The following is a 12,444-nucleotide window of genomic DNA, read 5'->3' as shown; positions in this document are numbered from 1 at the left end:
GGGCCTAGACCCTTCATCAGAAAAGGGGGAGGGGAAGGGGGTTCCGAAATAAATAGGGAGAGAGTGGGAGGCGGATAGAAGAGGGATAGAGGAGAGGATAGGTGGAGAGGAAACAAACAGGTTTCTGATGAAGGGTCTAGGCCCGAAACGTCAGCCTCTCTGCTCCTATGATGCTGCTTGGCCTGCTGTGTTCATCCAGCCCTGCACCTTGCTGTCACCATCTACGAAGTGCAAGTCAGAAGAGCATTGGAATACTCCAAGTGACACCATGCAGGATATAGCAGCCTACCTGATTAGCACTGCATTCATAAACACATTGTTCACCACCAACGCACAGTACCCACTGTGTCAACAATCACAAGATCCAAAGCAGAAATTCACTAAGGCTCCTTAGACAGCACCTTCTAAATACGTAAGCATTATCATCTTGAAGGATAAGGGCAACAGGTGTGTGGGAACAACTGCACCAGCAAGTTCCTGTTCAAGCCTAAATAAAAACCAAAAGAACTGCAGATGCTGTAAATTAGGAACAAAAACAAAAAGTTGTTGGAAAAGCTCAGCAGGTCTGGCAGTATCTGTGAAGAAAAAAATCAGAGTTTACATTTCGAGTCCTGTGATCCTTCCTCAGAACTGATGGTAGTTGGGAAAACGTTGGTTTCTATGCAGAAAACAGAGAGGGGGATGGGGTAGGGAGTAAACGATAGGATAAAGGATAGAGCCTGAAGAGACCAAACAGCAGTTGGATAGACAAAGGAGTTGATAATGATCTGGCTAGGAGGGTGAAAGCTGTTAATGGGGACTGTTAGTAACTAACAATAGGTAGTTGTAATGGCAGGCTATGTGCTAACAAGGCCTGGTGTGTGGGGTAGGGAGCTAGGACATGAGAGAGTTTAGGCCCTCAAATTATTGAGCTCAATGTTGACTCTGGAGGGCTACAGGGTCCACAAGCAAAAAATAAGGTGTTGATCTATTTCTGACTCTAGCTTCCCTTCCTCAACATCTCTGTTTCCATTTCTGGAGCTAGACTGGCCACTAATATCCATAGAAACCCACTGACTCCCACAGTTACCTGGCGTATACATCCTCACACCCTGCTTCCTATAAAGCCTTCATCCCATTCTCTCAGTTCCTCTGTCTCCATCGCATATGTTCAGATGAGGCCAACTTCGAGAAGGGAGCCTCCAAAACGTCCACCTTCTTCCTAAACCGAGGATTCCCCAGCACCATTGTCAACAGGGCCCTGGACCATGTCAAACCTGCACTTCTGCCCTCACTCCCATTCTTCCCTCCCGCAACAGTGATAGAGTTCCCCTTGTCCTACTTACCTACCATCCCACCAGTGTCCACATCCAGAAGATCATCAGTTGCCATTTCCGCCACCTCCAGCGAGATACCACCAGCAGACACATATCCCTTGTCCACCTTCCGCAGGGACCGTACCGTCCGGGGCATTCTGGTCCACTCTTCCTTCACCCCCAACACCACCCCACAGCACCATGGCACCTTCCCCTGCAACCGGTGAAGGTGTAAAACCTGCCCATTTACCTCCTCCCTCCCCAATACCCAATGTCCCAAACATACCTTCCAGGTAAAGCAACACTTCACCTGCACTTCCCAGAATCTGGTCTACTGCATTCGCTGCTCACAATGCGGTCTCCTCTACACTGGGGAAACGAAGCATAGACTGGGTGACTGCTTCACAGAACACCTACATTCTGCACACAAAAAAGACCCTGAGCTTCCAGTTGCCTGCCACTTTAATTCACCATCCTGTTCCCTGGCCAACATCTTTGTCTCTGACTTGCTGCAGTATTCCAATGAAGCTCAGCGCAAGCTGGAAGAACACCACCTCATTTTCTTTTTGGGGACCCGACAGCCCTCCAGACTCAATATAGAGTTCAATAATTTCAGGGCCTAAACTCTCCCATGTCCTAGCTCCCTACCGCACACACCAGGCCTTATTATCACATAGCCTGCCATTACACATTACCTATTGTTAGTTACTAACAGTCCCCGTTAACAGCTATTCACCCTCCTCGCCAGATCATTATTAATCCTTTGCCTATCCAACTGCTCTTCTCTCTCTTCAGGCTCTATCCTTTATCCAAATGGTTACTCCCTACCCCGTCCCCCTCTCTATTTTCTGCATATAAATTGACGTTTTCCCAGCAACCATCAGGCCCAAGGAAGGGCCACAGGACCTGAAACATTAACTGATTTTTTTCCTTCACAGATACTGCCAGACCTGCTGAACTTTTCCAGCAACTTTCTGTTTTTGGTCCTATTCAAGGAATAGGACTTGGGAATATATTGCCATTCTTTCAGTACGATTTGATCAAATCAAGAACTCCACCCTTAACAATATAGTGGATATAAGTGTGCCAGAAGTACTGCAGCGGTTCAAGAAGGCAGCTCACCAGCACCTTCTCAAAAGCAACTAGTGATGGACAATAAATACTGTCCCAGCCAGCAAAGCCGAAATTCTACGAATGAATACAAACAAAAAAAAGCCCTCAAATTTTGTAATTCTAACGTGAACTTTTTTTTCCTTGAATGGTTAAATAAAGATTCACACTCTGCATTAAATTTTGTTTGCAAAGTAAGGCAAAAATTTGTACAGGTCCAACTTTCCAGAGTAGTAACAATATGAAATCCATAATTTGTGTGACTGCAAACGAACTCATTCCTTGCAAAGATCACTGAAAGCTGTGCCACCACAAATTATTATGTCAAATGTCTTAATAGTATTCATTATTACTAATAATAGTATATTTTCTCAAAACTTAAACTTTTTTTTAAAAATCAAGCCTAAATTTGGACAGTCAAAATATGTAATTGGATGTTTGATGTTATGTTTTAATGAAATTCTGGTAATGATACCAAAATTAAACAATTCCATTTTGGAACAACTTCCATATGGAAGTGTATCAATGCCATTTTAAGTTGAAATACAATTATCTGTATATAGTTTTTATTTGTTCTCAACAAAGAGAATTCCTGTGAGTTTCAGCAGTTAAAACATGCAATTAACTAAATTTCACTAAAATGGAAAGCAATAATAAATAATGCATATTGGATAAATATACTGTATAAAATTAAGATGACATCCTTAGAAACTGTTCTTAAGATTTTAAAGAGTTTCAATTTTTTCTACCAGTTTCTTCTCTTTCTCCACTAAAGCAGTATGTCACAGTGGTATCATTTTTTTGTTTGTTGAATATTCTCTCTCTGGAGCCCTGATGAAGAGTCATCTAGACTCAAAATGTTAGCTTGCTTTGTCTCCATGGATGCTGCCTGACCTGCTGAGATCTCCAGTATGTTTTTGTTTTCAGTACAGATTCCAGCATCTGCAGTAATTTGCTTCTCCCCTCTGGAGATTCCTAGCCCTTTTCCAGAAAATAACATACTATAATCATTAATAGGAACCAGTAACAGGAATCCCAAATACAAGTAGAAGGTGTTGTATTTCCCATTTTTTTGTCCAGCTATACTTGTACCTTTCCTTAGGACCAACAACCTTGAATGAAAACATAAAATTGCATTCTTCGTTCATAATTAAAGAGCACAGCAATCGCACTCACGTCAGTGCACAGAGCCCGTGACCACGCAACAAATAGTGGTCAATAACGGCACTTGTATTTTGTACCAGTAAATTCAACATTTCAAGGATAAGTCCCATGGCCACAAGTAGCCCTCGGGTACCTTGCGTGATTGGTCATTCTTGATGTAACACTGTATGTTTGCAGGAGATTTGACGGTACAGGATATGACACTTTATCACCATGATTCCTCACTGGGTACACAACTACTGCCCTCATAACAGTAGTTATCGCATCACAGACTGCAGAACGGATCTAGAATGATCATGATCGATACGGTTTGATGTCTCTGCAGCACAGGGTGGAGAGATCCTTAAATTTGGAATCCATGAATGGTGGAAGTGAAAATTTCTGTGGTCGATCATTTTAGCAATAAATGTCTAATAAATAAGTGATTCTTATATAACACAGTGTGGAGCTGGAGGAACACAGCAGATCAGAGGAGCAGGAAAGTTGACGTTTCGGGTCGGGACCTTTCCTCAGAAATGGCCGTGTTTATCTCTGACTCCAGCATGGGCAGTTCTTGCTATCTCGAAATTATTCTTATATGGACGTTTTACTAAAAGCTGATATGAATGTGACTCCCTCTATCAAACGTAAAACAGATTTTTAAACCCCATGTAGATGGTAGCAAGAGGAGAGACAATTTTACTCATCAAGGCTGACACAAACAACCCTATGGAGCCCCGGGACAGAGCTGGCAGTTGGACATCAGCCTGGAGGAAGCAGGCGGCGGGGAGTGTCTCTGCCATGGGAACCGCTCTTCAGGCTGGGCTGCGGGTGAGTGTCGGCCCACAGGCGGCGGCAAAGCTCCGACAGCTGCCGGGGGTGGGGGGGGAAGGGGAGTCCGCCCGCCGCCCCTACACATCCGCCTAGTCTCCCCGTTTCACTCACTTGCCGGCCAGATCCTTGTGGGAGCCGCTGGAGTTCATCAACACTGCCAACTCCTGCCTCATCGCCGCCGCCATGTTTCCCCTACCCCCCAACAAGGAGCTTCAACTGGCAGCAAGAGCGTCTCACACTGTCCATCATCGGGGCAGCAGCGCCACCTGTCCGTTGGAGGTCTACTATAGTCCTCCAGAAGTAGACGCAGACTCAAGTAGCAGAGAGCACTTATACAATAGGCTCTTGCCTTTAAAATACATGTTTGCAATTTTTGTCCCTTCCCAAATAACAAGGTGACCGTCTTCCCAGCACTATTTGCTCAATAAAACCAGGAAGTGATGAATATTCAGCAGGCTGGGCAACATCCATGGAGAAAGAAACAGTTACGTTTTGAGTAAGATATCAATTCTTTGCTATTGAAATGGGGGAGAAACAACAGAAGGGAAGGTTTGTGATAAGACAGGTAAGAGTGAAAAGATGACCTGAAAGAAAAGACAATTAGGACGGTAATATTGCTGGAAAAGACACATCTTGTCAAAAGTTTTTTGTTTTGCACTCAGCAGGACAATTCGTAAGAATGCCAATTTAAATGTTTTTAATCAACCTGTTTGGAGATGTTATTACACACCTCTGCAGCAGGTGGAACTGGAACCCTACCTTCTGGCTTAGAGGTAGGGACGCTATCACTATAAAACAAGAATACCAAATTAATAAAATAAACATATATATTATCTGAGAGGAGAGTGCTGATTAGTCGGCATGTAGACTCTGATTGCCTTTGTTTAAATTTTAAATCTGGCATTAATGCTTTCTCTGGACAAAACATTTTCCCTGACTACATCCACTCCCTTTGCCTTTTGCTCCAAGGCATTTTGTTAGTCAATTTCTCCCATCTTTGGCCCTATCCCAAGCATTTTTCTACATTAATCCCTCCCACGTTTCAATGCCATATAACAATCACATTCTACCCGCCATCAGTTATGAATAAGTATTTTTTGACTTGACAGTTAACTCTGTTTCTACAGATGCCGTCAGACCTTTTGAGTATTTGCAGCATTTTGTTTTTTATTTCAGTGTTCTAACTTTTGCTGTTGTTTCACAGTTTAATGTCTATCAGAACAGAGATAGGACCTCTACAGAGATCAAATGGACTGAAGGGCTATCATCAGTAGAAGTTATCTTCCAATTTTATCAAGAAAAGTTGAGTTTGAACATGATCTCTCCAATAATTTACAATGAATAATGGTTTTCAGTTGTGCCTGATCTTTCAATTTCTATCTCAGTTAAAGAGCTGTGCATAAAGCGTCGAAATTGTTTGGAAACAATGACCTTAGTATCTTTGAATCAGAAAGGAAAAATATAAGAACGGGTTGACATTCCTGATCATTTTCTTTCAATCCCTGCTGAAACTAGAGATGTGAATTAAGATAGAATACAGCCTAACTCTAATACTTCTCCACTCACTTTTGGATACCCTGACCACAGTAATTGTCTATGATCAAAGAAGATTCATCGTCTAAATACTAGATGATTGCTGGAGCTTGCATGATTTATCCTTCAGGATAGGAGGGAGTAGAGTAGAAAATGCATGAATGCAATGAATTCGCTGAATTTAGCAATAGTTTAAAATCCATTCAGTTTAAAATACTGAAATCATTTCACAATAATCTCCACTGGATAAGGAGGAGAGAATAGAATCAGTGCTCTTATCTCCACATATCCCCTTTTTTCCTTGACTCTATAGAATATAGTAAGTGCAGTTGCTCTAATTTATCCTAGAATTTCCACTCTTTCAGACAAGAACTTAGCAGTTATGAAATAGATTCTAAAAGATAGTCCTGCATAAGTAGGTTTACAATCTCTGCCTTTTTGCATGAAGAAAATTCTGATCAAAGAGACGAATTTAGGGCTGGGCAATAAATACCAATGTTACCAACATCACAAAGATATTAATGAAGCTATTGTTAGTATCATAATGGTTGTTTGCTGTGTTCCTATTTATGGAAGTAAGTAAATCTACCCCTGGTTGACATGTAGCTAGTTTCCTCTGCAGAATAAGCACTAATAAAATTTTCTGGATGATGTCTGGGGAACCTATTCAGTGTTTGAAGTCAACAATGATTAATGATTTTAGCTGTATCACTCCAATCCACTTATGTTCAGTTTCAGTGTTTTGAATTTTTATAAAGTTCAGTCCACTTTGTTTTTTATAAATTTATTTCTCTACAATTATTAGTTTATATGAGTCATAATGCAGGTGCTCCAATACTGTTGAAGTTGTTCATAGTCAGTTTCCCTACTGTCGTTAGTAATAGTCAGAGTTGCTTGATTTGTAGATAGAATCCCTATCCCGTTAGGTAGTGCTATGATAGCTATTAATAATGCTCTCAACGTAATGATTCTATAGCACACATAGTGTGTAACATAAAGCATCTATAACTCAATACAATAGAATTTGTCTGTGTTACTTACGTAGCCTGTATACATTAAATTTTGCACTGGTAATAAAGGCGCTATCTTTCAGAAAATTTTACCCATTTTTACCCATCTATGACATTCTACATATGTCTGAAACTCTCAACCATATTATATTAAATCTAATCTTGACTAATCCATTGCTTTCTTGTTCAGCCTGCCTTCCTTCACACACCATAACTTTCAACATGGCCAAAACCTTGCTGTTTCCTGTCATACATCCTGTGTGAGTGTGATTTTGCTGCATATCCCTTTGAAAGGGGAAAAATCAGTTAAAAAGAAGTTTAATAAATCTTAGGATAGTATTTGGAGTAGGTAATATAGTTTAGGAAAACTAGTTGAATTAATCTAGCATATTAAGGTTGCTTGGAGTCAGGCATGTTAACAGAACACTTAGGACTCAAGAAAGGAGAAAGTGTTATCTCAAACATCCTTTCGTATGAGAAGAAGGCCAGCTTTGCTACCCTAAAATATTAAGTCATTGAACTGGAGAAATAAACAGATGTATTTCTAATATTAAAGGTTAAGTGTCTCATCAAGACAAAATCACAGACACAGCAACCGAAAGAACTGTGGATGCTGTAAATCAGGAGCAAAAACAGAAGTTGCTGGAAAAGCTCAGCAGGTCTGGCAGCGACCCTTCCTCACCGGATCCAAAACATTAACTCTGATTTTTCTTCACAGATGCTTCCAGACCTGCTGAGCTTTTCCAGCAACTTCTGCTTTTGTCAGAGATCTCCCCTCCTTCCTGTGCATGTGCCCTAGTGTTATTTTTACTATTCAAACGTCATAGCTGGAATCTGACCATTGAACCAAACCTTCAGGCACCATCTACCCAACACGTGCCAGAGTCAGCAGTTCCCCCATTGGACATATCTGCCAGCTCAAAACCCATCGATCCATAGTGAAGGGCGATCATCCTCAATCTTGATGGACTGCCTGAGAAGAAAAGAAGAAAGTTTATGTTCCTCTGCAGCTTTGTGTTGGTTTAGTGACAAATGTGAAAACTTGCCAGGAGGAGCATCAGACATAACGCAAAATGAGATGTCAACCCGATGAATCTACAACACAGGACTGCTTCCACACCAAGCGGCATAAACAGCATACAATAGGTAGAGCTAAGTAATCCCACAACCAACCAATCAGATCTGAACTTGCAGCCTTGCAACATCCAGTTGAGAATGGTGGGGGTGGGGTGTGTGTGTGTGTGTGTGTGTGTGTAGAGGGGGGGTGGTGGAATGATTAAAGAATTAATAGGTGTGGGAGGAAAGTTTACAAATATCTCCATCCTCAATGGTGGGAGATCCCAGTGGCATAATTTCAAAAATCAAAGCTGAAATATTTGAAACCATCTTCAGACAGAAGTGGTGAATGGATGATTCATTTTGGCCTTCTCCTGACACCCCAGTATCACAAATGTCAATCTTCAGCCAATTCAGTTCACACCATCAGATATAAAGGAAGTACTAAAGGCACTACACACTGCAACATTACAGCAAAGTGCTGAAGACTAATGTTCCAAAACTAGTCATATGGCTAAGATATTCCAGGTAAAGGTACACAATCGCATCCACCCAGTAATCTGGAAAATTCCCAAAAATGGCAAGATCACAAGAAACAAGAGAAATCCAGTACAGAAAATTACTACACCATCATTTTATCTCAATCATTAAGAAAGTGACAAAAAAAAGTCATGACAGTGCTACCAAATGGCATTTCTCAGCAATAACCTGCTAACTGATTCTCAGTTTGGGTTCTGCAGGCCCAGCACCTTCCAAACCCATAACCACTTCCATCTAGGAAGACAAAGGCAGCAGATACATGGGAACACCATCATCTTCAAGTTTCTCTCCTAGCCATTCACAATCCTGACTTGGAAATACATCACCATTCCTTCACTGTCACTGGGTCAAAATCCTGAAATTCCCTCACTAATGGTATTGAGGGACAACTCACAGCAGGTGGACTGCAGTGGATCAAGAACGCAACTCACCATCACCACCTCAAAGGCAAGTAGGGATAGGCAATAAATGCTGGCCAGCCAGTAATGCCCATGTCCCACAAATGGAAAAAAAAGTAATGAGCTCCTGACCTTGTTACAGCCTTGGTTCAAACATTGACAAAATAGCTGAACTCAAGAGGAGAAGTTGACATCAATGCAGAATTTGGCTGAGGAGGGCATTAAGGAGCCCTTGAAAAAACTAGAGTCAATGGGAACCTGGGAGAAAACTGCCCAGTGGTTGGAGCCATACCTTTCACCAAGGAAGATGATTGTGGTTGTTGGAGATCAAACATCTCAGCCCCAGGATATTGCAACAATATTGCAGGAATTCATAATAGTTTCCTAGGCCCAAACATCTTCAGTTCCTTCATCAATGACCTTCCCTCAATAAGGTGAGAAGTGAGCTGTTTAATGATAATTGCACAATATTCAAGCACCAACTGTGACTCCTCAGATGCTGATGTAGTCAGTGTGTACGGGTATGAAACAAGACTTGTCAAGATCTTGGTATGGTCAGATAAGTGTCAAGTACCATTTGTGCTAAACAAGTATCATGTAATTACCATCTCCAACAAAAGAGAATCTTACCATCTCTCTGTGACAGTCAAGGGCATGACCATCACTGAATCCCCATTATTAACAGTCTGGAGGTTACCTTTGACCAGAAACCAAACTGGAATAGCCATATAAATACCATGGCTACAAAATCATGTCAGAATTCTGCAATGAGTAACTCACCTTGTGATTCCCCTAAGCCTGTACAAGGTGCAAGTCAGGAGTGTGATGAAATACTGTCCATTTGCCTAGAAAAGTGTAGCTCCAATAACATTCTTGGCACTATCCAAGACAAAGCAGCCCATTTGATCAGTATCTGATCCACAACCTTAAACATCCATTCACTCCACCATGATGTGCAGTGACAGCAGTGTGCACCAATTATAAAATATGCTGATACACTGCCACAATTCACCAAAGTTCCTTTGACAGTACCTTTCAAATCTGTTACCTGGACCACCTGGGAAAGGGAAGCAATTGCATGGGAATACAATCAATCCCCTCCAAACTGCTCACTACCCTGACTTAGGATAATATCACCATTCTTTCACTGTGGTTGGGTTAAAATCCTAAATCTCCCTTTCTAGACCCACTGTGGATGGAACTATACCAGGTGAGCTGTGATAGTTCAGGTTAGCAATCACTCATCGCCTTCTCACAGGAAATTAGGAATGGATAAAAAAACAGTCTTTGCTGACTTAACTAACATCCCCAGACAAAGTAAAAGAAAACATCAGGTGGGAAGGGCAAAGACAGCATTGCCTGCGAGCAATTTTTCTCTCAGTACCAGCATGTTAACAGGACCAACCTCAATAAGACATTGAATGTCACGAACTTTGTTTATGAGGTAGCAAATTTCTGGAGGCTAACATGGAAAGAATCAGCCAGAATTTAACTGCTGGATGACGTAGACTGGCAGGATGGTGGAGTGGGCAATGTGGTAGATCATGTTGGGTTGGAGTACTGTTGGAGAAGGCTACCATAGACAGATTATCTGTTGAATTATTTTACTGATGTTTCAACTTTGATGTGTGCAAAATAGTTTTTTTCCTATTTAACAATTCTAAATAATTCAATGGCTCTAAAGTACTTTGAAATGTTTTGAGCTTGTGATTGGTTCTACATTATTGTAAGTTATTCCTATCTTCCTAAAGCACTCACTATCATCCACCAAATCCCACAACAACAATTCATATTTATATGATACCCTAAATATAGAAAATGTTTCAAGGTCCATAATACAGCAAAATATTTTTGTCTTCAATCAGACTGTGAGCCATCCCTTAAAATTTGATTGTTTACAATTTTTACTAGCAATCAGAGCAGGTAAATGCTAAAAGAAACAATTAAATTTAATAATACTGTTGTCCTGCACACCTATTATTCTATGGAACTGGGTTTATTTTTTGACACTTTTTTTCATTAATATTACATTTTCCTTCCTTCTGTTGAAAATTCCTTTAATCCTCTGCTCCAAAGGATATATCTCTCTTTTAGGGTTCAGTTCTATTGGCTGCTGTGCACCTTTTGATAGTGCACAAGGAGGCCACTCTCTGTGTGACAGTGTTGAATCTTTGCAAAAAAATCCTCACTATCCAGGATAAGCCTGGTTTTCTTTTCTCTGCTGCAAACTGTCTTTTTACTTCCTTTGCCCTGTCTCCTCTATTCTCACTTCTACTTAGGTACAGGGAGTTTATCTAATCAGCTGTCTCTGCTTCATACCTCCCTTTCACTAGCTCACTGAGCTGAACTTCCTCTAAATTCCCTCTGCCCAACCCTGTACTCTCATGTTTCTCAAGTTTCTTTCCTGTCATCCTTCATGTACTATCTGAGTACAACTTGTTCATGAGACCCTTTCTCCTTCAAATTTCTCCAAATTTCCAAGGAACAGCTGAAAACTTCCCCTGCTTGCCCCCTATGTCAGCCAATATTATCAATGTTTTCCCTGTCTTCATGTGTTGTCCCTTCCTCTTTAAACCTGCCATTACCACTCCTCTCTGAAAAAAAGTCATCCTTTGATAGTACCATTCTTTGAAACTACAGCTTCATCTTGACCTTCCCTATCCTCTCCAAAGTCCTTGAATATTTTGTCACCTACCAAACCTGTGCCAATGGTTCCCAGAACTTCATGTTTTAATTTGTTCAGTTGGGTATCTGTCTCACCATAGCACCAAAATAGCTCTTATCAAAGTTATAAATGACATCCAGTGTGACTGTGACAAAAGTAAATATCACTCCTTATTCTCCTGCAGTCTTTGACAAGGTTGACTATGCCATGCTCCTCCAGAGCCTCTCTACTGTGAGCCAACTAAGTGGGATTGCTGCTTGGCCTGCTGTGTTCATCCAGCTCTACACCTTGTTATCTCAGATTCTCCAGCATCTGCAGTTCCGACTATCTCTGCTCTCAATCAGTTGCATTCTTATCTATCGTATTGTATCTATTGTATCACTTGCAATGGTTTCTCTTTCTTCTGTCATATTTTTATCTCTGGACTCCCCCCCGCAAAAGGAATTTATCCTGACCTTTTTTTGTATGCATGTTGAAAGCACAGAGTAGGTTTTCACAAGTGTGCCAACAACCTACAACTTTACCTCACCACTACCTTTTTCACCTTCTCCACAGTTGCTAAACTATCAGACTGCTTTAGCCGACATCCAGTACTGGACAAGCAGAATTTTTTTTCCTATTATGTATTGGTTAGGCCATTGAACTTGGTCCCTTCTCTAAAGTTTGCTCCCAAGCTACTGACTCTGTCCCTTTCCCAGTCAACAGTCTGAGACTAAACCAGATTGTGGTCAACATAGTTGACTTAATGGCTGGAGTGCAGTACAGAACAATGCCAATGGTGTTAATGCAATCCCTGTCTGGGCTCTGATAGTTCATGAGTCCTGCCTCCCACATTTGAGAAGTGGTGCCTCTCAAGCTAC

The 12,444-nt window shown here is 41.2% G+C and overlaps 1 protein-coding gene across 2 annotated transcripts in view; it reads right to left on the bottom strand.

Moving 5' to 3' along the window:
- The window catches only part of cops4 (COP9 constitutive photomorphogenic homolog subunit 4 (Arabidopsis)), a 114,737-nt gene extending 110,118 nt beyond the window's left edge, over positions 1-4,619 (bottom strand). For both annotated transcript variants that reach the window (XR_007265655.1, XM_020510079.2), the window contains exon 1: positions 4,494-4,619. Coding sequence is in view for 1 of the 2 variants with exons in the window: in XM_020510079.2 (XP_020365668.2) it covers positions 4,494-4,567 (74 nt within the window). In the remaining variant the exon portion in view is untranslated. The remainder of the gene's footprint in view (positions 1-4,493) is intronic.
- Between the last annotated feature and the right edge of the window lie 7,825 nt (positions 4,620-12,444).

This window comes from Rhincodon typus, chromosome 1 (assembly GCF_021869965.1).
Source record: "Rhincodon typus isolate 14 chromosome 1, sRhiTyp1.1, whole genome shotgun sequence".
Lineage (NCBI taxonomy): Eukaryota > Metazoa > Chordata > Chondrichthyes > Orectolobiformes > Rhincodontidae > Rhincodon > Rhincodon typus.
Note: the sequence above shows the minus strand (reverse complement) of the source record. Positions and strands in the feature narration are given on the sequence as shown.